The sequence below is a fragment of the Salvelinus fontinalis genome, chromosome 4 (assembly GCF_029448725.1).
Source record: "Salvelinus fontinalis isolate EN_2023a chromosome 4, ASM2944872v1, whole genome shotgun sequence".
In the NCBI taxonomy this organism is placed as follows: domain Eukaryota; kingdom Metazoa; phylum Chordata; class Actinopteri; order Salmoniformes; family Salmonidae; genus Salvelinus; species Salvelinus fontinalis.
Window position 1 is genome coordinate 61566425 of NC_074668.1, and position 26706 is coordinate 61593130.

A 26706-nucleotide genomic window follows, 5' to 3' on the forward strand; every position below is an offset into this window, starting at 1 on the left:
GTGTTATTTCATAGTTTTGATGTCTTTACTATTATTCTACAATGTAGAAAATAGTAAAAAATAAAGAAAAACCCTGGAATGAGTAGGTGTGTCCAAACTTTTGACTGTTACTGTATGTAAATAATATAACAGTGTGGTGTGTGTGTGGGTGGGTATTTGTGCTGGGATGTGCCCAGTTCTCTCTCTGCGGAAGCAAGTTCCTTCACGGGCTCCCCAGGTGAGCTGCTGATCTAGGTGGTGTAAGCTCTGTAGTTTCCCTCAGCCATCTGTGGCAATGGCAGCACTGCCCAGCATCACATGCCTTTCACTTCATCCATCCAATCCACCCCGCTGCCTCCTATCCCTGACTATGCACACAATGTACACTACAAAACACACTCTCTCTTTTATCCTCTCCAATGCACTGGTCCTCAGCCCACATTTAGATATTTCTATTTTCAACTGGATATTCTTCATGATCTAAATCTACCTCAATCTTTGACACATCTTAGCCTAAATTCAGACATAAGAAAACATTCCTGTGGTGTGGTTGATGTTTCCCACGTTAATTGGAACAGCAATGAAGAATATGTAGCTTGAGAAGACGTAGTTTGGGAGTGATAAAGGCACATTAGGCCTCAGACAGGAATCATGCCTCTGTTAATATGAGGAGTGATTTCCCTCCCTCCACAGCATAGCAGAGATGGATGGAGGCTATGAGAGGCAGCGGCATTGACAGAGTGGCTTGTTCAGCACCAACAACCAAGCCCACCACCACCACCACCACCACCACCACCACCACCACCACCACCACCACCACTAAACCCATCTAACAGTGGAGCCTAACATCCAAACCAATAATAACACAAGCTCTCTAAAGGCTTGAAAGCACTACTTGACAATTTGCCAAGAAGAAGCTAGTAATCCAGTCTGGTCTTATCATCAAATACGTTGTGTTAGCATAGGACTTTCTTAGATGTAGCTGTGACACTGCAAAGATAAACACCGTTTTTGACAATCTGTTGATCATTTGCATATCTGTCTCATTAAATGACAAGCTATCAACAACCTGGTGTTGGCATTTAGCGCAGAACAAAGACTTGTGTTTTTCATGTGAAGAGACACGATTGGCTAAACCTCCTCTTCCTCTCACTCGTGCCCACTCAATCTCTCTCTTGTAAGCCTTGTTTATACCTGGTGGTAACATGCATCCTGTGGCCTGATCTGAATATTTTCAGATATACACCTACACATGGTATTTAAATGTCTCTTATCCATCCACTGTGTCCAAATTCTGACCAGATTTCTTGGTCCCTCCCTTATTTAAAAAAAATATATGTATTTATTGATTTTAAGACACATTGATGTCATAAGTCAATGTTGCCACCTGACTGATGATTTTAGAAGGCAGGATAATGGTGATTTAAATGGTTTCACTGTCCAGATCCATGTACACTAAGATATTGAGACACAATACGTGCCTGACTACCTCCGGAGTTGGTCAGGAAGACCTGATCACAATCCGTCTTTTAATCTTCTACAACTGTCTAAAAATGTGGGCACAATCAGAATGTGGATAAGATCAGGACAAGAGACGCATGATAGAACCAGTTATAGATGGGGCTTTAGCCTACGTTTACATACTGTATGTAACCTACAGGTTTATCTGATGAAAAAGGCCAGTGAATAAATGAGGCAGGACATTACTATCTATACAGAAATTGAGTAGATTGATATAACGCCAAACTGACTTACACACTATTCAGTGACATTAATAGTCCTGTCTATGGCATGTTATATTCCATATTTTTCATAATTTTTTGTTGAACAGGAAAGGGCCTGATGTTTCAGATGGCTCCTCTGGAGGGAGAGGTAATTTCACCCTCTTTAGAGGCCCCTCACAGGGCCGTACACAGGGGCCGCCGCACTAATGGAACTGTCATATAAATGCAAATAACATTGTGACTCTGTGAAACAAACCTTGAAGGGCAAGCAGGCAGAATTGAGCCGGATAAACAAACCGCGCACACACGCACGCACGCACGCACGCACACACACCTGGAGTCCTGAGCGGCAGGTAGCCTAGCGTTTAGGAGTGTTGGGCCAGTAACCGACAAGGTAAAAAATCTATCTATGTGTCCTTGAGCAAGGCACTTAACCCTAATTGTTTCAGGGTCCCGGTCAATAATGACTGACCTGTGCTCTGACCCCACTCCCCGAGGGTGTTTAAGTGTGATATGCAAAAAATGTATTTCCAATTCACATATGTGAAATAGTACAAATGTAAGCACCCACCTAATTATCTTATCTCATCTTTATACCTGAGGGAGGGGAGGGAAAGGTGGGTGGCTTCAAACCAAACCCACAGAGTAGTCTGTCCATCTACAATAGTTACAGAAAGGTTGAATTTCCTCTCAGGTTTGTTTTCTATCTTCATTCTGAAATACATGGGGTCATTCCAAGATAGTGAAATCATCAGGAGCAGTTTAGGATGTAATCACAGCCCAGTAGTCAGTAAGCAGGTGTAGTGTCAGCCAGAGATCAGAGTGGAGATGATGTGGTGGAGGCTGGCAGGATGTCTAGACCTGCAGATTGAGCCTGTGGAGGTTTAGAGGACTGTCAGGATCATCCTCCTCCTATGTCATCCAACCACAGTCAGGAAAGAGTGCATTAACTAGACTCTAGCACACTGAACCTAAACAGGGAATAAAGAACTGCTTCGTAGCCTAACCTCTCTCTGTGAGGAAACAACCTTTTGATTATTTTATTTTTATTTGATCTTTATTTTATCAGGGAGTCATACTGAGACCAAGGTCTCTTTTAAAAATGAGCTCTGAATTACAGAAATGACAGAAAATACACACATCAAAATATAAATACAAAATGCAAGCAAAAAGAAAAACACATTCATCAGTAGTACAGTCCTCAATCAGCTTTCTGAATTGCCCTAGAGGCACCAAAACATCAAATTTAAGAACATTTGGTAGATTGTTATACCTATAAGGTGCAAGAAAACTAAAAGCTGATTTATCTAACTCAGTAGAGACCAAAGGAATTTCCAGAGTTAGCCATCCCTGAGACTGGGTGTCTAAAGTTTAGTAATCATGTTAGGTACAGTGGGAGTTTTTGTAAAAGGGCTTTATATATGAAAACATAGCAATTTATCAACCTACGGGACATCAAAGAGCCAACCGTTTTCTGGTTAGAGAATGCAGTGATGAGTACTTCAACTGTACGTGGTTGCAAAGGGCATAAGTGTCTTAACAGCGCGATTTGCCAAGGCAGGATACTCTGAGCACAGCCCAATCCAGAAATCTGGCAGTGGCTTCTGATTAAATAACATTTTCATGGAACCGCTTGTTGCAATTTCGATGAGACTCTCTTGTTCAGATATCGGTAAATGGACTGGAGGCCGGGCATGAAAGGGATAACGAATCCAGTTGTTTGTGTCATCCGTTTTCGGGAAAGTACCTGCGTAATTGCGCACCCAACTCACTCAGGTGCTTCGCTACATCACATTTGACATTGTCCGTAAGCTTGAGCTCATTTGCACACAAAAAAAATCATACAATGATGGAAAGACCTGTGTGTTGTCCTTGTTAATACAGACAGAGAAGAGCTCCAACTTCTTAATCACAGCCTCAAGTCTCGCACATTGAATATAGTTGAAAAAGCCCATTTTTATTCTCAGTTTCTTAACTAAGTCATCAATATGCTTTTTAAAAGACAGCTTTTCATCTATCAAAATGCCCAGATATTTCTAAGCAGGGACACGATCAATATGGACACCATCCAAAGTACATATGTTTAAATCATCAGAATTGTTTTTATCCACCCTAGAGAACAACATTTACTTAGTTTTACCTGCATTCAATACTCATTTCATAAAGTTATTGTAATACGATGAAGGTAGACTGTAGTTCAGATAGAGCCTGGTCAACTGTGGGGCAATAGCATACACAACAGTATCATTGGCATACAAGTGCAGGTTACAATTCTTTACAGACAAGGTCATATTATTAATGTAAACAGTAAAAAGTACAGGACCCAGAATTGACCCCTGCGGATTTAACACCATCAGTACCCCGACACATTGAGTTCTATCTGTCAAGTCATTTTTAAACCAACTGTCAAGACTGGTTCTCAGGTTGAGCTTGCTTCCATTTTGTTACACTAACCTAAGGCGATCCTCTCCTCTCATTGAGAGAGGTAGTGAGAAAGTGTTTATTGTGCCATGTATTACAATCAATGTATTCTAGACTCTCATTTCTTTCACCTTCTTTTATCAGCTGGCATCATCACAAGTGTCTTTAGAAAGGATGGCAGACCAAACTGCAAGAGAGAGGAATACGGCTGAATTATTAAAGACGCCAATTAGCTGGGCTGCCATTTAGATCAAACACACCGGGAGTCTTTCACCGCAAAGCAGTGGCATTTACCAGCAGCACCAGAAGCTTGCTCAGGGAGCGAAGCAGGCTGTGCGCCGGGCGGTGAGTTTAGAGTAGAGGCGGAGCACCCAGCCATGAAAGAGTTGAGCTGTGCAACAGTGCTCTAATGAACGACTTGACACAACAGCATGGTTCAACTCAACCTCAGAGAGGTTACCGAGGCCTGACCTAACTCAGCAAGCATGCAGGAGAACTGAATTGTAAGGCTGGTATGTAAATGGAGTCTTCTTTCCCTCTCTTTCTCTCTTTCTCATATCTCTCCTACTCTTTCTGTCTTCTTACTGTATGTCTTCAAAGACTACACTAGGAGGGTAGAGGACAGGCATCTTGGCAAATTGAAACTAAAAAGGCTTTTAAAAGAATCTTCAAGCACAATCCCCACAACTGTTTGCTGCTGATAAGGTGAGCAATGTATGATACATACATTATGATTTAGCAGACACTTTTATCCAAAGTGACTGAGTCATGCGTGCATACATTTTACATACGGGTGGTCCCAGGAATTGAACCCACTATCCTGGCTTTGCAAGCACTGTGCTCTACTAATTGAGCTAGAGAACCACAGCTATCGCATGGAAACTGGAATGCAAATGAAATACATATTTTATATATTCCAAAACCCTTTACATTTCAATCATATAACCATAAGAGTGCACTAAGTACAGAAAGCCCATAATAGCAACTATGGCTCTCCACTATGGTGGACGATAATGTGATCTTCAGATTGATTAGAGAGCTCTTAAAACCACTTCTCACATCTACTCCTTACTACAGCTCTCTATTCCTCAGCCCATCTCTCCATTCCATTACCTTGTACCTTCACAATGGTCCTGCATCATTATCATAGTCAGATCCTAACACACACACGCACGCACGCACGCACGCACGCACGCACGCACGCACGCACGCACGCACGCACGCACGCACGCACGCACGCACGCACACACACACACACACACACACACACACACACACACACACACACACACACACACACACACACACACACACACACACACACACACACACACACACACACACACCCCCTGGGGATTACCCAGAGGTAACCCTCCATAGTGGTGATTATGATCATTACTCATCCATCATTTATCACAATGTATGAAGATAACTGCAAATACACCATCAAAAAACTCCCTTTATCTAGCCATGATGGTGACCAAAGGAATGAATAGGATGGTAATGCCATTTGGGTGGTAATACAGTAGAGTTAAATGACTTACTGAGGCGGGGAGTCTGGATACATCACATTGACTTGTGATAGAGTCTCCACGTAGGAATCAAAGTCAAACGCTGGAGGGAACTCCTCGATACACGTTGACCTCAGCTCCCCGATGGAGCCGCCGTACGAAAAGCCATCCGGAGCTGTGGAGAGACAAGGCAGTCTAATACAGCACAATAGCTTTTTTCTCAGTGAACTATAGCACAGTCAGGATTGTAAATATGCTCTGTGCTCAGTTCAACTGAATTATGTATCTCATGGTTTAGGGATCCTACATTGAACTGAATAAGCAGATTTACAGTAAATATTTATTTTTGCAGTCTATCTGTACTGTTTTTACACTGGAGCAGTCAGAATATTTTATGAAACATAAGGCTAAGGGCATGTGGCTCCTTGAAGATACAGGGGCTGTGATTGAAGCCAGTGTGATATAATCTGGGTATATCAGCCTTTGGCCAGGCAGAGGGAGAATGGGGCCGCGTCCTCACACAAAGGATGCTCTTTGAGCTTTTTGTGCTGTCTCTGTGTGGACTGACAATGGGACCCAGTCCATTGGGCCAAGTGGCCTTCCACAGACATGGCTTTGGCTGTGTGTGTGTGCGATTCAGTTTGGTGCAATATTTTGTTATTTTCCCATTCCGTTATCAACCCCACAGGCAGAGTATGGTCCCTTTAGATGAGATTTCAGGAGAAGAGCACTGGTTGGTTTAAATGCCAGCTCTGGAGAATGCCAAATGTGGCATATTAATGCCATGAGGGTGAAATGTGTTCATTGGAAGACTGAACTGGATATCTTCTACTGATTCAGCTATGGGAAAAGTAGCATAGAAAATTCATGGCCATACATTTTGTCCCAGGGATTTGTAAATAAGACCTATGAAACCACTTGCAACTGAAAACGGATAAACTAAAGCTTATAAATGAACGGGCCTCTAACACACCTACTGACCTCATCGGTGGACAACTCTCTGTAACTCACCATAGCTGGCCCGCAGGTGGGGGTTGCGCAGACGGCTGTCTTTGCGCAGGCTGCCCACGATGATGGTAACGCAGGACAGGAAGAGCACCAGGCCGATGACGATGCCAGCCACCACCAGCGGTGACACCAGCAGGCTGGCCTCGCTGCCCCCATCACGGCAGTCTGGGTACTCATGGGCACTGCTCTGGTTCGAGCTCACTGCACAGTTCACAGACCACAGGTGGGGCCCAGCCACAGAAAAGAGAAAGCAGGGAAGAACGGAATAAAAGAGGGACAGTGTGGAGAGAAGGAAGAGGGAGGAAGAGGGAGGTGATAGAGAGAAGAGAGTGGTGAGAGAATTAGAGAAAGTAGAGATAAAAAACACATTCAAACCCTTTGTGGCAATGTCAATGTGAGACATTGCCTCCATGACCCTATGGAGAGAAACATGTAAGCTGATATTTCTCATCATACACATACCTCTCTGTGGACCGCAGGTCAGGAACACTCCCAAGATTTTCATTCCTCAGCGGAGGAATAGATTCTCAAGTCTGCAGTGTTTAATATTTAATCCTCAACCCGTTAGAATTTTTAAATACACGGGGTGGAACTCTTTCATGTCAGCTCAGGAGGCAGAAACCCAACTTCAGCCATTAGTGGCTCTTCTCAAATCCCCTTCACCCTTTTCATCAGAACTAGAGGGAAACCAAAATAAGCGCACACAACATAAATAAAAAGTACTCAAATAACACCACACAGATAGTGACACAGACAGATTCAATATCCAAGTGCAAGCCGAGATAATACAAGCTGCAGTGTTATCTTTGCCACATTTGGCATCTGAAAATCTTTTTGGGGACCATCAACAGGAGACAAGAAATCTAATCAATTTATTTATGAGGAGACCATTGTCTAAATGCTAATCATATTAGCCTCTATTCATCTCTTCCCTGCTGAGGAATTTCTGCCATAATTGAGGTTATAAAATATTTGTGTTGATCACAATCAATGTTCATCTTTTAATCCACAGTGAGCATTGTGTGTTGATTTGAAGATCTAGCAGAGTAGTCTACTGCGTCACGCTGTTTATGTGTTGGCGTACAGTGCCTTCGGAAAGTATTCAGATACGTTGACTTTTTCCACATTTGTTAGGTTACAGCCTTATTCTAAAATTGATTAAATTGTTTTCCCCCTGATCAAGCTACACACAATATCCCAAAATGACAAAGCAAATATATTTATATTTTTTTGCTCATTTATACAAAAAAATAAAAAAATGAAATGTAACATTTACATAAGTATTCAGACCCTTTACTCAACACTTTGTTGAAGCACCTTTGGCAGCCATTACAGCCGTGAGTCTTCTTGGGTATGACGCTACAAGCTTGGCACACCTGTATTTGGGGAGTTTCTCCCATTCTTCTCTGCAGATCCTCTTAAGCTCTGTCAGGTTGGATGGGGAGAGTTGCTGCACAGCTATTTTCAGGTCCCTTCAGAGATGTTCAATCGGGTTCAAGTCCGGGCTCTGGCTGGGCCACTCAAGGTCATTCAGAGACTTGTCCCGAAGCCACTCCTGCGTTGTCTTGGCGGTGTGCTTAGGGTCGTTGTCCTGATGGAAGGTGAACCTTCACCCCAGTCTGAGGTCCTGAGCGCTCTGGAGCAGGTTTTCATCAAGGATCTCTCTGTATTTTGCTCTGTTCATCTTTGCCTCGATCCTGACTAGTCTCCCAGTCCCTGCCGCTGAAAAACATCTGCATAGCATGAGCATGATGCTGCCACCACTATGCTTCACCGTAGGGATGGTGTCAGGTTTCTTCCAGACGTGACGCTTTACATTCAAGCCAAAGAGTTCAATCTTGATTTCATCAGACCAGAGAATCTTGTTTCTCATGGTCTGAGTCTTTAGGTGTCTTCTGGCAAACTCCAAGCGGGCTGTCATGTGCCTTTTTTCTGAGGAGTGGCGTCCGTCTGGCCACTCTACCATAAAGGCCTGATTGGTGGAGTGCTGCAGAGATGGTTGTTCTTCTGGAGGGTTCTCCCATCTCTACAGAAGAACTATAGAGCTCTGTCAGAGTGACCATTGGGTTCTTGGTCACCTCCCTGACCAAGGCCCTTCTCCCCTGACTGCTCAGTTTGGCTAGGTGGCCAGCTCTAGAAAGAGTCTTGGTGGTTCCAAACTTCTTCCATTTAAGAATGATGGAGGCCACTGTGTTCTTGGGGACCTTCAATGCTGCAGACATTGTTTGGTACCCTTCCCCAGATCTGTGCCTTGACACAATCCTGTTTCGGAGCTCTACGGACAATTCCTTCGACCTCATGGCTTGGTTTTTGCTCTGGCATGCACTGTCAACTGTGGGACCTTATATAGACAGGTGTGTGCCTTTCCAAATCATGTCCAATCAAATGAATTTACCACAGGTGGACTCTAATCAAGTTGTAGAAACATCTCAAGGATGATCAATGGAAAAAGGATGCACCTGAGCTCAATTTCGAGTCTGATAGCAAAGGGTCTGAATACTTATGTAAATAAGGTATTTCTGTTTTTGCTTTGTCATTATCGGGTATGGTGTGTAGATTGCTGAGGATTTTTATTTTATTTAATCCATTTTCGAATAAGGCTGTAACATAACAAAATGTGAAAAAAGTCAAGGGGTCTGAATACCTTCCAAAGGCACTGTAGCTGCCTGCATCCCTGCAGTGGCCACACAGCAAACCAGGAACATTCCCACAAAATTATATTGCCATTAAATTTTAACATTAGGAAGATAACATCCCAAAAACATTCAAATAAATGTTTATGATATCAAAATGTTTTTTTAATGTTTTATGAAATATCCTTGGAATGTTCTAACATTCACAAAGATATTGTGCACAACATCTGTAACAGCCACCACAGAACTTTACCCTAAGTTTCTTATTAGGTTTCCAGGTTATGTAATAACAACATTTTGTTTTGGGAACATTCTTGCAACATCAGGTGAATGTTTTATACAAACATTGTATAATCATCAGCACAACTGGACAGTTTTTGTGTTATTATAACGTTTGGGGAAACCTATTGAATGTTCTGGGTACATTCACAGAACCAATTTTGGTTTGCTGGGCATCCTGATTGGCTAGTGGGCACATTGACATCATTGCAACGATGTTATCAAAACAAGGGACTACTTGCTGCTCCTCTCCTGTTGCTCTGGGAGTGAACTAGCTATGCAAATATAATGATTCCACAGGCTGTGTCTTACACTACAGAACCATAAATGAACAGATTTCTTAAATTGATGAATACATTGATAGATTGGTTTGGGGGAAATTCCATCCGAGGGTTTCTCCTCCTAATTGAAAGGAGAGCTGAAGTTATCCTAAAGGTAATTGATATACAGTGTCTGTGGTGTGTCAAAATAAAGTCCAGTCTTCCATTAATACTGATCTGGAACAAGTCTGAGGTCAGTGTTAATGCAGAGAAAGGTCTGAGGGCAATAAAGGGCGATATCACAGTGTAGGTTAATGGGATTATTCTACAGGGCAACTCATTATGGTTATATATGATTCACGGGACTGCTTACACAATGCTTTCTCAGGACTCTTTTCCCCGAGCTGATGCTTTATAAAGATTGGTTTAATCTAAAAGAAGGTGGCCAGGAAAATAAATGAGCAGAGAGTAGAGACATCAAAATCAATCACAAGATCAGTGATGCATTGCAATCACACACTATTGAATAATAACTGTATTATTTGATATGATATCTGATTGAGAGAGAGAGAGATACATATATATACAGCGTGTGATTCTTCACTGCCCAAAACAGTAATGCTAATTAGCCTTTGCTCTGTCATTAAGAGGCCTTTAAGAAACATAATTTGAGCAAACTTCCGCTGTTGCTCTTCATGAATCTCACATACTGGAGAGGGCCATGGCTGCCCAAATAGTTAAGAGTCGGATTATAGTTTGTTGTTTAAGTAATTCACCTGCTAAACTCCTAGTTGACACCATGTACCTACCGATTGGTAGTAGTGATTGGTAGTCCTGATACAGTATGTGCTGAATTCAGCAGTATGGATTCAGTCCTACTATCCAGTCAGTGATGCATTTTGCAGTGCTGTGCCTGTAAAGACATCTCTGAGAGCACCAGCAGCAGCAGAGTGCCACATGGCCATGTTTCCAGGGCCCAGTGCTGTAGCCAATGCGCCATGGATGCCTTGGGTCATCCAGCTGGCTGTGCTTCACATTGGGAGACACATGTCTGGGACGTCATATTGCCCATGTGCATGATACAGGATGTGCTGCGGAGGATTCTCCAGAGAATGTCTTAGGTGAAGCTGGGTTTGTTTGTATGTGTGTGTGAGAGAGAGTGAGAGAGAGTGAGAGAGAGCAAGACAGAAAGAGAGCAAGTGTGTACGTAAGTGCGCGTGTCTGCTGTTGAGCTGAGTGAATGGCGTATTGTCAGGGCCTGGGTCTACGGAGCACTTTGATTGTGTTTGATTGCTGCTCCTCCATGCAGCAGTACGTCTTGTTGACCTTCTCCAAACCTGCCCTTGGGCCCCTGACACAGGACCTCACAGAGAGCACACAGCCAGCCCGCTCAACGCAGAGGGTCACACCAGTCCAGAACACCAGGACTACGTACCGTATATAATCAATGTACCCTCTCTCCCTCCCTCTCTTAATCTCTTTCTCAATTTCTCCTATTTTTATGAAAGAACATATCCTTCCCTTTTCTCGATCACTCCCGTTTCATGCTTATTTCTTCAACTTTGCATTGGTGTTGAACACACCGTTCCCTTTCCATTCTCTTTCTCATCCACCCTCCCTTTCTCCCACAGGACTCATTCCAGTTTTGTACCACAGATTACAATAATTATAGCCCACATTTAGTCCAAATGTCCTTTCCTCATGCTCAGATAATACTGCTAACAGTGGTAGTCTGTCCCCTTGTGCCTTTGTGTTTATATGACAGCTGTGTACTCCCTGGTCAAGATTCATAAGATTAGAAAGCATTTCCCACTGTCTTTATGTTTGCTCCCATAAGACTCCACTCCTATCCTGCCACCCCTGCCCTGTCTTTCTGTTGAACATTAAACAGACCCATCGATAAAGTGATTTAAATTCACAATATCATTCCGTTCCTCCTCAAGTGCTTTGTAATCCAGACAAAGCCAAGTAGTACACACTATATATTTCTCAGAGGACTTTGGTGTTCTCAAACAGTGGAACTGTCTACTGTACGATGGTATCAACCTCAATATGATAACTCCGGGAATATGAACGGTGGTGCGTGAGTGAGATTGTGTGAGAGAGAGGAACAGACAGAGAGAAAAAGGGAGAGAGAGAGAGAGCGAAAGAGAACGAGAGAGTGCGTGTGTGTGAGGAGAGGCACGGGGAGCGAGAGAGAGCGGGAGAGGTGATTGTTATAAATTGTGTCTGTGTGATGTTTGTGCGCCCTGTGGGGTTAGCAGGCCTGGCCCCAGCTGCAGAGAGAGTGGGAGAAGAAAACCGAGCGAGGGCATCTTTCATGGCACATTATTCTGGTTAGACAGAGGAACTCAGAGGCTTTACTCTCAGGAGATGCTAGGATAAAGAAGTGTTGAACAGCATCACTGCTATAGGAGCGTAATATAAAACAGTGGGATACGAACCGAACAATATTAAATGACATGTAACCAGCATCTCTGTCTCTCTCAGAGGAGAGATCGGATAACACAAATAAACAAATCTATAAAATCTTATGAAGTTCATTTTCCCCCTCGAATGACAGATTTAAGATATGATAACCACAACTTTGGTGTGAATTCAGTGTGATTTTTTTGATGTTTTAACACAGAAGACGAACCATAGCTAATTAACACATCTTCAGCACCAACCCAAGCAGGTGCTGATCATTTTTGAACACATGGCAATTGGTCAATTCTTTATAAGCCAATTCACACTTTACCGGGTAGCCATTTGAACATATGCATCACATATCACATTGGTATGTACAACGTTGTGAGAAGAAGTCCACTGCAGTTCCTCGTGTTCAATATGTTGACACCAGGCTGATTCAGTGGGACACGACAAACATACAGTACTGCAGCAACAGCGGATGTTATTCAGGACACACAGCAAGTTCCTGTATGACCCCAATACAAGACAATCCCTCTAATGCCTGTGTTGTCCTGACATGTACGGCACACACCAAGGCCCCATCCGGTGCATCAGTTGGCCACATGCTTGTCTACCCACGTGAAACCTTGCTGGATCTAAGGTGACTATTATGATACTGATAGACGGTGACAGGGCCTGCTTTAAATAGTCTATAGACTCTATACAAGCTAGAGGGACCATAACATTGAGATGTCAGTCTGATCCTGAGAGGATGTCTGGATGTGTTTCGGCAACTGTTAAATAAAGGTTAACTAAAATAAATAATATATATAAAATTGTACTGAAGATGACTGCACTATGTTTATGTATAAGGGACATGCATCACTGAGTACATTGTGCAGGTGACAACCTGTGTGATCTATGGTGATGGTCACTGGGCCATGCGGGAATGCAGAGTGAGGAGAAGATGAAGGCTGTCGTATTACATGTGTATTACCCAGTACGAGAGGTACATGGCTATGTGGAGAGAGTGTAAAACACGTTGATATGGCCCTATAGAAGGAGGGGTGATAAGGACTCCTCTCCCTGCGTTCAACGATAACAGTCCTCCCTGACGTCGTGGGCATTCTCTCAAGGTGACGAGGACCACAAATGTCACCTTGCATGCCTCTAGAAGATGAACCTATTGTATGCCAGAGAAGAGCAGAGATATTCTGCAGATGCCTGATTTCTGCTCTGACCTCAAGGATATCGATATTTATTTATTTCAATTCTGAAATATAACAACATTAAAAAGAAGAAAAATATCTAGCTCTACATCCACCTTTAACAATATGTATTGGTATTATGAATGAAAAGGACTATGAGAGTATTTTTGACTTAAATCAGCAATCCCCATAGGCTTCAATAACAACAACATCCCAACTTCATCTCCAAAGACGAAGGTGTCCTCTGAGCAGGAAATAAACAACTCGGGGACTGGAAGACAGGCTGATATCCCAGGCCAGAACAATGACTACCACTAGGTGGCAGTTCCGTGTCTTACGTCACACAAGCCTTGCTACCTCCTACAAGCAACACGATCCACCATGGGACTCCCACTCACACAGATTTGTCACTTGATTTAATAGGTGACACAACGCTTTGCTTATTTCCCTGAGTGTGTCCCATGTGGCACGGGTAGGGTTGCGAAGATAGCGGTAGTTTACCAAAGCTCCCAGAATCTTCAGTAATTTCGGTAATTAACAGAAAATCTATGACAATCTATCGTAACTTTGGTCATTTATAGTTCAATAACTTCAAAAATGTTTCAATTCATATTTAGTATACGTTTTTATAGTTCCATATTGTCCATGAGTTTCTAGTTGATAGACCACATGGTCCAAGAGAAAATAGCTCGAAAATAGCTCGAAAATAACTAATGAAAAAAGCATTGAATCAACAATGGCATTATTTTCAATTAACTCTGCAACTCTTCCAACTGTTGATGATACTGCCACCAGTTTGAAGGCAAAACAGTGACAACAAACTGACATAGTAAAATAAAAAAAGTGTGTGAAAAAAAATATAAAGGACATTTCATGCTGAAACCCTCATATTTAACACCAATGATATTCACAAAGGTGATGGTTTATATTTAGGATAATGTTTAACAGCTTTGTCACCCCCCCCCCCCCCCCCCCCCCCACAAAAAAAGGTGATAAGGCCACAGAGGGCCAGAGATAATTACAGACACCTGTACAAATCTGAAGTAACAAAAAGGGCCACTAGATGTCTTGCGATAGATTACATAAAATCATTGAAAGATACCACAATTCTGGTAGTTTACTTGTAAAATTAGAAGGTTTGCAGTAATATAACTTCCCGTTGCAACACTAAGCATGGGGATAACAGAAGCGACAGGCAGGGACACACACACCATTTCCCTCTTCTAGTAACAAGAGAACATGTCAGATGTCTACAGCGCTTACCAAAAGACTGCAACATATGAGAAGAAGAAGAGGAGAAGAAAAGAGAGGCACATAAAGAAGAGTGAGAGAAGAGGAGAGGACTGTGGAGGGGACGAGCGAAAGGACTGCCCTGTCTCTGCCCGGGTGACAGCTTTTCTCCTCTCATCACAAATGTGTTCCTTCAATGCCATGAGAGGGTGAGCGGAAGTCTTATGAAGACAGACACTGTATGACGAGTCTGGGGGATGGACAGCACTGCGTGGAAAAGAACCACAGACTGTTAGAAATGCTTTCCCCGCAATCCATTCTTCTAATGTAAGGTAGAGAGCCTGCTTCATTGAGCAGAAATCGATCTTAGCCACACTACAAAGCACATACTGCAGTAGCTTGCGCTTCAAAAAGCCAACATGTACAACTGGTACACCTTGAAGTGTTGCTAAGTGGCACCAGGGATAATTAGAAACACAATGCGGGTGTACTAGTAACATTCCATGCCCTTTTTTGAAAAGTACAAACTAGACCAAAGACATAGCAGTTCACTCATGGTGCATTTCCAAAAAGGATTTACTCCAATGTTTTACACAAAAAGGCTCAGACTTCTCTGTTTCCGTCTATGCGGGCCAGCACCCGTGTCTCACTGGGCCATGGCTCCGGCGGACCTGCTCTCACTTGGAGCCAAAGCCAGGCCACTGGTACTTTTCTGCTGGCATTTACTTAACAATGGCTTACTGTGAAATTTAACACCTTCTCACAAAGCAACTGTTTGGATTATGCAGAGGTTGTTGATTCTGCTCTTCCTACTGTCAGCCCTAGCTATGGAAACACAATGTCCATAATATAACATAATAGGGCTGGTATTGCCAGAGACCTCACGACACGATATTATCACGATACTTAAGTGCTGATACGATATTTATTGCGATACTGTGATTTTATTGCGATTCGATGTTCCAAACATATTGCTCACCATATGTCTGCTGCAGACGGACAAGAGAGAAACATGGGAAAACAAGTTTTGATCAGTCATGGAGTGTTGAAAACAAATTGGCTCCCTATTTAAAAAGAAGATGAAGAAAAAGCTATGAAGGAAAAATACTAGTCTTTTTGCACAGCCAACTAGGGCAAAAATAATATTGCGATATTGTCAAAAAGATACGATATATCTTAAAAAATAATATCTCCAAACATGTAACTGTACAGATCCCCGCCCCCCCCATCACTATAACATAAGGGTGTATGACTAGTGTAACACTGGGGTTACAGTCAAAAATCTGAAACATTGGCTCCCAAGTGGCGCAGCGGTCTAATGCATTGCATCTCAGTGCTTGAGGCGTCACTACACACATCCTGGTTTGATTCCAGGCACTATCACAACTGGATGTGATTGGGAGTCCCATAGGCTGGTGCACAATTGGCCCAGCGTTGTCTGGATTTAGCTGGTGTAGGCCATCATTGTTCTTAACTGACTTGCCTAGTTAAATAAAGGAAAATATATAAAATTAAGGAAAGAAAATCTTGTCTGCTTCTCCCCACAAAGTGTTTTTCTTCAGTATGTGGTTTTGTTGATGACAAAGGAAGGGCTGTACATGTAGTACTGTCTCTGTCTCTCTGGTCTGTTTGTGAGTTAGCAGCAGCAGATCAGTTTAGTCGGCAGGCGCTAAGTAGAGCGGCTTCCGGTTGTATTGAGCAAATGTCAGGTCTGATTCTGGGCCCTTGGTTGAAGTAGTCATTAAGCAGTCATGTCAAATCACCAGTGGAGTGAGGAAGGATGTCCGGATCGCGGGCCTGGCACGAAGCCTCTCGCTCCTCTACCGGTCACCTACTGCCAGACCAGGCAGCCAGGACCTCAGGTGGGTATGATACTCACACAGGGGCTCATGGGTAATTGATGAGCAGGGCACTGCAGGCTTTGACACATGAAAGCAGGAATTCAGGAGCCTCAACTCAATTTACATCAACAACATAGCTCAGGCAGTAGGAAGCTTTCTCATCCATTTATATGCAGATGATACAGTCTTATACTCAGCTGGCCCCTCCCCGGATTTTGTGTTAAACGCTCTACAACAAAGCTTTCTTAGTGTCCAACAAGCTTTCTCTGCCCTAAACCTTGTTCTGAACACCTCCAAAACAAAGGTCATGTGGTTTGGTAAGAAGAATGACCCTCTCCCCACAGGTGTGATTACTACCCCTGAGGGTTTAGAGCTCATACAAGTACTTGGGAGTATGGCTAGATGGTACACTGTCCTTCTCGCAGCAAATATCAAAGCTGCATGCTAAGGTTAAAATGTGGTTTCCTCTATTGTAATCACTCCTCTTTCACCCCAGCTGCCAAACTAACCCTGATTCAGATGACCATCCTACCCATGCTAGATTATGGAGACGTAATTTATAGATCGGCAGCTAAGGGTGCACTCGAGCGGCTAGAGGTTCTTTACCATTCGGCCAACAGATTTGCCACCAATGCTCCTTATAGGACACATCACTGCACTCTATACTCCTCTGTAAACTGGTCATCTCTGTATACCCGTCGCAAGACCCACTGGTTGATGCTTATTTATAAAACCCTCTTAGGCCTCACTCCTCCCTATTTGAGATATCTACTGCAGCCCTCATCCTCCACATACAACACCCACATCTGCCAGTCAAAGGTCCCCAAAGCACACACATCCCTAGGTCACTCCTCTTTTCAGTTTGCTGCAGCTAGCGACTGGAACGAGCTGGACAGTTTTATCTACATCTCTTCATTCAAAAACTCAATCATGGACACTTACTGAGAGTTGTGGCTGCTTCGTGTAATGTGTTGTTGTCTCTACCTTCTTGCCCTTGTGCTGTTGTCTGTGTCCAATAATGTTTGCACCATGTTTTGTGCTGCTACCATGTTGTGGTGTTGCCATGTTGTTGCCATGCTGTGTTTCTACCATGCTGTGTTGTAATGTGTTGTTGTATTAGGTCTCTCTTTATGTAGTGTTTATCTTGTCGTGATAATTTATATTCTGAAACACAGAGCGAGAGAGAGAGAGAGAGAGAAATAAATAAAATACAAACAAACGTAAAGTTCTGCAGGGTTATACAGCAACTGTGCAAAAACAAGATCCCACAAACTAGGGTGGAAAACAGGCTGCCTAAGTATTTTTCCCAATCAGAGATAACGATAGACAGCTGCCTCTGATTGGGAACCATACCCGGCCAACAAAGAAATAGAAAACTGGAATGCCCACCCAAATCACACCCTGACCAAACCAAATAGAGAAATAAAAAGGCTCTCTAAGGTCAGGGTGTGACAGTTATTATTAAGTTACACCGAACAAAAATATGAACGCAACATGTAAAGTGTTGGTTCCATGTTTCATGAGCTGAAATAAAAGACTCCAGAAATGTTCCATTCACACAAAAAGCTTATTTCTCTCAAATTCTGTGCACAAATTTGTTTACGTCCCTGTTAGTGAGCATTTCTCCTTTGCCAAGATAATCGATTCACCTGACAGGTGTAGCATATCAAGAACGTTGTGCTGGGGACAATAAAAGGCCACTCTAAAATGTGCAGTTTTGTCACACAACATAATGCCACAGATGTCTGAAGTTTTGAGGGCGTGTGCAATTGGCATGCTGACTGTGGGAATGTCCCCAAGAGCTGTTGCCAGATAATTTAATGTTCATTTCTCTACTATAAGCCACCTCCAACGTCATTTTAGAGAATTTGACAGTACGTCCAACTGGGCCTCACAACCGCAGACCACGTGTATGGCGTCATGTGGGCGAGCGGTTTGCTGATGTCAACGTTGTGAACAGTGTCCTATGGTTGCGGTGGGGTTATGGTACGGGCAGGCCTAAGCTACAGACAACGGACACAATTTAATTTTACCGATGGCAATTTGAATGCACAGAGATGCCGTGACAAGATCCTGAGGCCCATTGTCGTGCCATTCATCTGCCGCCATCACCACATGTTTCAGCATGATAATGAACGGCCCCATGTCAGAAGGATCTGTACACAATTCCTGGAAGCTGAAAATGTCCCAGTTCTTCCATGGCCTGCATACTCACCAGACATGTCACCCATTGAGCAAGTTTGGGATGCTCTGGATCGACGTGTACAACTACGTGTTCCAGATCCCGCCAATATCCAGAAACTTCGCAGAGCTATTGAAGAGGAGTGGGACAACATTCTGGTCACACCAGATACAGTACTGGCTGTTTTTTCTGTTCCAAGACCCTAACTTATTTTGAAGGTATCTGTGACCAACAGATATGCATCTGTATTCACAGTTATGTGAAATCCATAGATTAGGGCCTAATTAATTTATTTCAATTGACTGATTTCCTTATATGAGCTCAGTAAAATCATTGAAATTGTTGTATGTTGCGTCTTTTTGTTCAGGATATATAAAACTATGGTTGTTGATGTATATGGCCGAATTTCAGATACATTTTTGTACATTTGAATGTCGCAGTAGCAGGACCTACAGTAGTAGGGCATTTATTCTGTCTGGTGCGTTTGAGCGAGTGAGAAAGTAAGAGAACTGCTGGTTTTCTGTGAATGCATTTATCACAAGGCTCATTTGAATTTCCTTTGGTGCAAGAAAACACTCAGCCACAACAGAGTGATCAAATTAAGATACTATATCTTGACTACACCTGTTTATACATACTATAGTAAGAACATACCACACATACTAGCCAAGCCATGCCGGGTCCATATAACAGCTTCTGTGTGTGATAATATCTTAGAATTTCACCCGTTGCCTGCATGTTACTAGTGGGTGGTAAGAAGTCATTCGCACACCCTGTGGTAGACAGACTCAGTTGGCTGGCTGGCTGGTTGATGGATGGGTTATAATGGATCTGATAGTCGCAGTGATGTTCCCTCCTTTCACATTCAGTGTTAAAAGGAGCCTCCAGGGCTGAGATGTCACTGTTGCTCCCTGACTGTGACTTAGGATGGGACTGCTGTTACTGGGCAGTCTGTCAGCCATGCAGCCATCTCCACAGCAACCCTCCCAAATCAATTTAGCATGAGACTGATGCACCATCAGAATCAGGCTGGAGTCTGGATGACACGACAGCTGCTGACCAGGCCAGGGCACACTGTGACTGCACAGAGCAACAGCTCCAGGGGGACAAATACTAACACACTCTTTCCCACACGCTCTCTTTCTCTTTCTCCCTCTCCCTATCCCCCTCCTTTACACTCTCTTTCTCATCTCTCTCCCTCCCCCATCTCGCTCTCTCTTTCATCTCTCTTTCTCATCTATCTTCTTTCTCTCTATTTTTCTCTCGCTCACACACAAACTCAATCAAATATGACCCACAGACAAATTGACAGTACACAAAAACAGAGCTATGAAGAAATAGGAACAAACACACGTGTACCCAGCTCTGTTATCGTCAGCCCCTGTATTCAATATGACAAAGACAGCAAACCACAGTGTGCTTTATGTTTTACACAATACATGGTGTGACCCATTTCCTGCCTACTGCATGGTCTTGGCTGTTTCTCTGGCTGTAAGACAAAGCACCAGAGATCTGATTCTAAAACCCAGAGGCTGGCGTAAAAAGGAGAGCAAGCAATCCACAGAACAGCAAAAGCACAATAGACATCAGTCTCTTCCACAACGGCCCTGTCACACCTTCAATCATACGATATCCCAGCCACAGGAGGTCGGTGGCACCTTAATTGGATAGGATGGGCTCATAGAAATGGCTGGAACGGAATCAATGGAATGGTATTGAACATATCAGACACGTGGTTTCCATGTGTTTGATACCATTCCATTTATTCCATTCCAGCCATTATTATGAGCCGTCCTCCCCTCAGCAGCCTCCTGTGATCCCAACTGATATGCATGAAAGAGATAGATAGCAGTGGCCCCTATTTTGCAAAGACACATTAACTATTCAGTTTATTCTATTGAAACAGTTCATTGAGATTACAGGTGATACAAAACAGTAACATCTGCATGGAACAACAAATGAACTGTATCTGTCTCAGAGATGCGACCTAATACTGTATCTGGGCACAATGCCCTTTATAAGACAGCTACCTTCACAGCATAACACCATCCACAATATTATACATGAAGGGAAGTTGGATTTGACTGGATGTGGGTCACAGAGCCGTGGAGGGGGAATGAATATCTGGGTCAAACTGGATCATAGAGGATATAAGTCTCTGTGCATTCTGCCTCACCTATTAATACACCACAGAAGGGTTGGCACAGATGATCACTATTATACCAGTGTTCTACCACATCCAACCCTACTCCTTTACAAGGAGGTCCGTTGTTGTTGTGTGTGCGTGCATGTGTGCGTACGTGTGTGATGTCGCGGCATCACCATAGTTCACTATTCTAGATCCATTAACCCAATCCCATCAGTCAACATCACTGCAACAGAATTAGAGTCAGAGGAATTAGGTCTTTGCATATTTCACATTAGATACATGATGAATCCTAAAATAGATATTTTTGCTCATCTGCCTGGCAGCAGTTTGAAATTACTCAAAATCCCTACCCCATTTCTGCTGGACTGGACACTTTTCAGAAGAGTAGCGTTTGAAAAGGGAAAAATCCCCCTTAACAGACAATAACACATAGAGCCATCACAGATACATGTTGAGCACTGAGCCATTGAAACAGTGGAGCCCTGTAGCTCTGCCATTGATTCACCAATTCAGACATTAACGGTGTGGAAAATAAAGCGTCTGTCCATTCCCTTGAGGCTGCCATGGTGAAAACAAGAAAATGAAATGTGATTAGTTTGTCTCCCATTGAGGTGGAGGTGTGACAGTGCTCCTATCCCAGAAGTCCAGACACCATCAGTCTAAAGTGGCTTAATGGGGTTAGGTATGAATGAGTCATTTCCTGTACAAATCTAGGGCCAAACCTGGGTGGGACTGTATGTCCCTCATGCAACAGTAACATCACAGGAGCAGCAGCATGACACAACAGCTACAGGAAATGATTCTAACTCAAAGTAGGAGAAGAGCTAGGTCATGTCATAAAATGGAAGACTTCAATTCAGAATAAATTGTTATCATTACAAGTGGGTTATCTAACAGTGGCAGGTATTGGCTCACCAAAACACAGCGACCAGGGAAGAACTTGCAGAATGAAAGTTGATGCCTTTTGATTCTATTAATTCAATAGAAGATCACAAGATTAAATCATTGATTGGCTGTGCCTCCCTCCAGCGTGCCTGGCTTTACAAGAATAAGGAGATATTGAAGAAGAAAATGCACTGTCCTCTTGAGTTTGGTTAGCCTCTGACTTTATTTCCATTCATATTGTGGAGTATTCAGCCTCTGTGGATTTAGGTAAAGGAAGCTGCTTCACTCCAAGCTGTTGTGGAAACTGTCAGGAAGATATGAAATGGTGAAAAGTGCATAAGTCTGTCAAAACTGACATCCGCTACGCCATAATTGGCTGCGACTTAGAGGTGTCTGAGAGCACAGGCATCCTGTCCTTATCCAGCTCTGCCAGAGGCTCCAGCCGGTGGGAAACTTCATACGGAGATCCTTCTAAGGGGGATCCATGGAAAGACAAATTAGACAACCGAACCCCGAAAGGGAGTGAGTGAATAATTGAGCTGCACTCATTCTGGATCAAACCAGTTTGGATTGCCCGTGGCGGCCAGCAAGCTACACATCTACAGAGTTCCTCAGGGGACCAGGTTTACTGTGATGCCATGCTAGAGACAGAAAGGGGCGGGGCGGGGGACAGGTTTTGGTTATCATGATTATCCATGTGATTCAAGTGAGCTCTGAAGAACAGTTGATTACTCCAGGCACACAAAGCCTCTGAAAGGTTTAGTGCTCAAGGTCATACGACATTCAACATTGCATTAGCCGATTAGATACAACTTCGCTTCTTGATCAGAACTACAGTATATTTCAAATTCATTGTTATTAAACTATGTGTGTATAGTCAGCTTTTTCCAAAATTCGACAACCACGGTCCTAAAACACTGTCAAGGACAGTAAACAGCCCATGACTTCACTGCACTTTATCCCTCTAAGATAATTATACACTTTGGGAGGAGGGGCGGCCATTTAAAGAGAGCTCTCCCCATGTCAGTTAACCCAGATTAGAGGAGTACCAGGGATAAACCTGCATGTATGGGCCATGGCTGCTGCCCCTCCCAAACAAACAGACAGCCAGGGTATGGGGCGGCAGGTAGCCTAGTGGTTAGAGCGTTGGGCCAGTAACTGAAAGGCTGCTAGATCGAATCCCTAATCAGACAAGGTAAAAATCTGATGTTCTGCCCCTGAACAAGGCAGTTAACCCACTGTTCCTAGGCCGTCATTGTAAATAAGAATATGTTCTTAACTGACTTGCCTAGATAAATAAAGGTTAAATATAAATAAATAAATAAATGAGGCCTGGCCCTGCATTATCCAGACCTCTGAGTTTAGTGGGTCAGGAGGGCCCATTTCAGTGGGATTTGGCTGTTTTGATTCCACTCACTGTCATGGCTGGCACACTGAGCCCACGGGATGAAGCTGCACTGCAGCCTCTTAATCTGGTTAAAGCGGCTCCAATAACCCCAGCTTCTAGTTGATGTAATAACCCCTGATCCCCCCCCTACTGTATCTGCCCTGACTTTTCAACTGACGGGAAGACGGATGTCCATACCTAACATACTGTACACTACAGGTCTTCATCTGAAACCCTGGGGAACTTAAAACATACAGGGGTGACACAATACAAGGGTAAATTATAACCTGGGCCCTAGGGTACAGCTGGGTATAGGGAGAAGCAGGCTTGCCATAGGGCACTACTGACCTTTGTGTATTGTATCCACAGCTGTGAATTGGGTATGGCATGTGTAAGCACATTTCCCGCTTTGAGAAATCCCATTGCTTTTGCAATGTGTGGAGGAACAGATGCTTGGGGTGTTAGACCAAAACACAATAATGTTTCTTCTGCCGACAGTGTTCTGGAGCCATTTTCCAGGCATCGTATTCACAGACACATTCATTCTCATCATGTTTGCTGTAAATGGTGAGGCATAGACAAGGCATAGACAAAGTGACCGATTAAAGGAACATGTCTAAAGCAATTAATGTGAATAAAGGCACTCATAAAGGACCAATTCTCTCCATCCTCCTCCTGTCTCACTCACTCCACCCCACAGCAGTTTGCCATTGCAATTATTAGATGCCATTAAGAAAGCTTGGCCACTAATTGCAAAGAAAATAGCTTCCTTCCAAAAGGCACAGGGAGAATTCACCTGACATCTGCCACCACTATCTGGCCACCTGCAATGCCTTTAATAGTTGTTTTTTTCTACTGTGACAAGGGAACTGAAGCAGAACCATCTTGGTATTTTATCCCCACCCTCAATATTCTAAAATCTCATCACATCTCCTAATATGCATATAGATGGTCATACTTGGACCAAGTGAAAATGCAACAGAAATGTGCAAATGTGCCAATTTCTGATATTTTCATAATTCATAAAATATGGGGTTCTTTCTGATGGATAAGCAAAGGATCATGGGTACCATTGTACTCGTAGATCTTGTGCACTGAACTGGAACAGACCGTTTCAAATCCGGTCCCGTTTTTTACTGACACAGGTGCTTCTTTCTGAGGACATGATTTGCTAGGATAAACAATCATACTTATTAAGATGCAAAGGGTGCAAAAGGATTGGCTCTTTGATCAAAAGATAAAAAGGAAATACACTGAGTATATCAAATATTAGGAACCCCCCATTCTTGATACACATGTGAAACTGTTGAGCGTGAAAAACCCAGCAGCGTTGCAGGTCTTGACACCTACTACCATACCCCGTTCAAAGGCACTTACTTTTTTGTTTTGCCAATTCACCCTCTGAATGACACACATACACAATCCATGTCTCAATTGTCTCAATACTTAAAAATCCTTATTTAACCTGTCTCCTCCCCTTCATCTACACTGATTGAAGTGGATTTAACAGGTGACATCAATAAGGGATCATAGCTTTCACCTGGATTCACCTGGTCAGTCTGTCATGGAAAGAGCAGGAGTTCTTAATATTTTGTACACTCAGTGTACATCATTGAATACATTCTGACGTACAGATAATTGAAAGTGTTTAAAGAGAGAACAACTCAAGTGGCCATAGAAATAAGGTTTGGAAAGACGACGTGCCTCAACTTTTGTCTGTGAAAAGGCCTCATAATAGGTGTTGCTCAAATGTATGTTTACATAGCATTACATCCTGTGGTCAAACACATTATAATTAGAGCGTACGTATGATATGATTGGTGTGATTGCACATTCACGTTTGGATGTTGTACGTTGACATTTACATGCATTGTCTTTCCAAACAAACTCAAACTGATTGTGTTGAAACCTTCCCTCAGCATAGAATCATCATCCCAGCTTGTACATCTCAGAAATTGTACAAGTCGCAAACAGGTATTCACACACCAACAAATGACAGTACACACAGACCAGATAACACAGATTACAAGATCTGGTGTTTTCCTGCTAGAGAGGAGCGGCGGTTGTTGTGGATGTTGAGGAACTGTACATTACAGTGGCGATGGATGTGGTCTGGGGAGTGCAGCCACAGCGTCGAGCCTGTCTGTTCCTGTATGTCCCTACTCTGACAGACAGCCAGCAGGGCATGAGCAGGGTGAGCAGGATCACTCCAGGGGGATCCAGAGCCACCGTCACCGTCATAGGTCTGCCTTGGCAGCGGTGACGAGAAGGTCAAATCAGGAAAGGGGCTTGATTGCAAAGTGACAGCATTAGTCAGCCACTTGCTACTCTTTACATTATTTATTTACCTTCTCAACAGATGCCCTGATCCACTGGGAGATGGATGGATTTACATATCATCCACTTCTACAGCTGGATATTTAGACAAACAATTTGGGCTAAGTGTCCTTCTCAAGGATAGAGCCCGATGTCCCATCTGTATCCTTTATCCTTCAGCGAGCTATCCTTCACTGAAGCCCCTTTTCTCAATCAGAACGCTGAAATAAAATAACAACTTAATACAGTGTCGCTGCCACACTAGTATGGGGTGAAGATACTTCTTGGAAGTGAATGACTATGACAAAGAATACACAGAACAAAGTGAAGAGGTTAGTGCTGTATCCATGAAAACCACTCCACTCTTTAATTTGACATGGGAGCACAGAGCCAGTGCTTTCATTTGAGAGCTGAAGCAGATATCTGCACTGTGACTAATGAAAGGTTAACAGGAGATTCAGGATGCTGGAGGTTATCTATTCACTGCAAACAATGCAAATAGTATGCTTGGGCATACAGCATGAAGCATGTTATATCTGAATTAGTACATTATACAATTAGTAGACATGTATTTGATCAAGATGAGAGGATTCATCCATTGAATGTATTTAAATGTAAAAGTATATCAAATTGTAATATTAACACATGTATTATATTATAGGTCCTCAAAAGGAAATGCATTAAGAAATAAAGATTGTAATCTGAATGTCATGATAGCAGATACTAAGACATTTTTAAGATGGCAAATTCATTTCTCGAAGACATTCTCAGTGATCTGTTTGTGGAAAGTGAAGTTCTACACCTAACACTGAGGTACTGAAATAGTAGCAACACACTTGGCCAGCCACATGTTGATGGGTGATCCCCCAACAAAATATCAAAGAAAGTCCTCAGCTACAGTGTCAACATAGAGGACTGTGCTGGGCATAGTGGCATGTCCATAGAGGAACCTAAAAAGATCCTGCTTTTCCATTCTCTTTATCTATTTATTTTCTCTATTCATTTTTTACAGCTTGCCCAAGAGCGGGGAGTCCGTCCACCGAAAGTCCTTCCACAGCCTAGGGGGCTGGTGACATTTCAGGTGTGAGGGGGATGAGCTGTGAATTATAGATTAGAAGGAGAGCAGGGATTGGTGAGTATTACTTTGAGAGGAGCTATGATTGTCAGAGCAGCCAGCAAGGCTGTATATGTTTAACCACCCTTCATCACTGGGAAAACTCCCATTACAGCTTAGTTTATTGATACCAACACAACAGTCTGTGTGCAGTCTAAACATGCTAAATACTTTGAAGAGAGTTTAAA

At 43.1% G+C, this 26706-nt stretch overlaps 1 protein-coding gene across 2 annotated transcripts in view; it reads right to left on the reverse strand.

Annotated features, from left to right (window-relative positions):
- The window catches only part of LOC129854143 (protein BEAN1-like), a 45724-nt gene that overhangs the window by 14705 nt on the left and 4313 nt on the right, over positions 1-26706 (reverse strand). Inside the window, exons 4-6 of one of the 2 annotated variants that reach the window (XM_055920895.1) lie at positions 7106-7320; positions 6647-6844; positions 5669-5810 (exon numbers count right to left, since the gene is read on the reverse strand). In XM_055920895.1, the coding sequence (XP_055776870.1) occupies positions 5669-5810; positions 6647-6844; positions 7106-7148 (383 nt within the window). In that variant the 5' untranslated portion in view covers positions 7149-7320. The remainder of the gene's footprint in view (positions 1-5668; positions 5811-6646; positions 6845-7105; positions 7321-26706) is intronic. The other variant, XM_055920896.1, reaches the window with a different exon arrangement.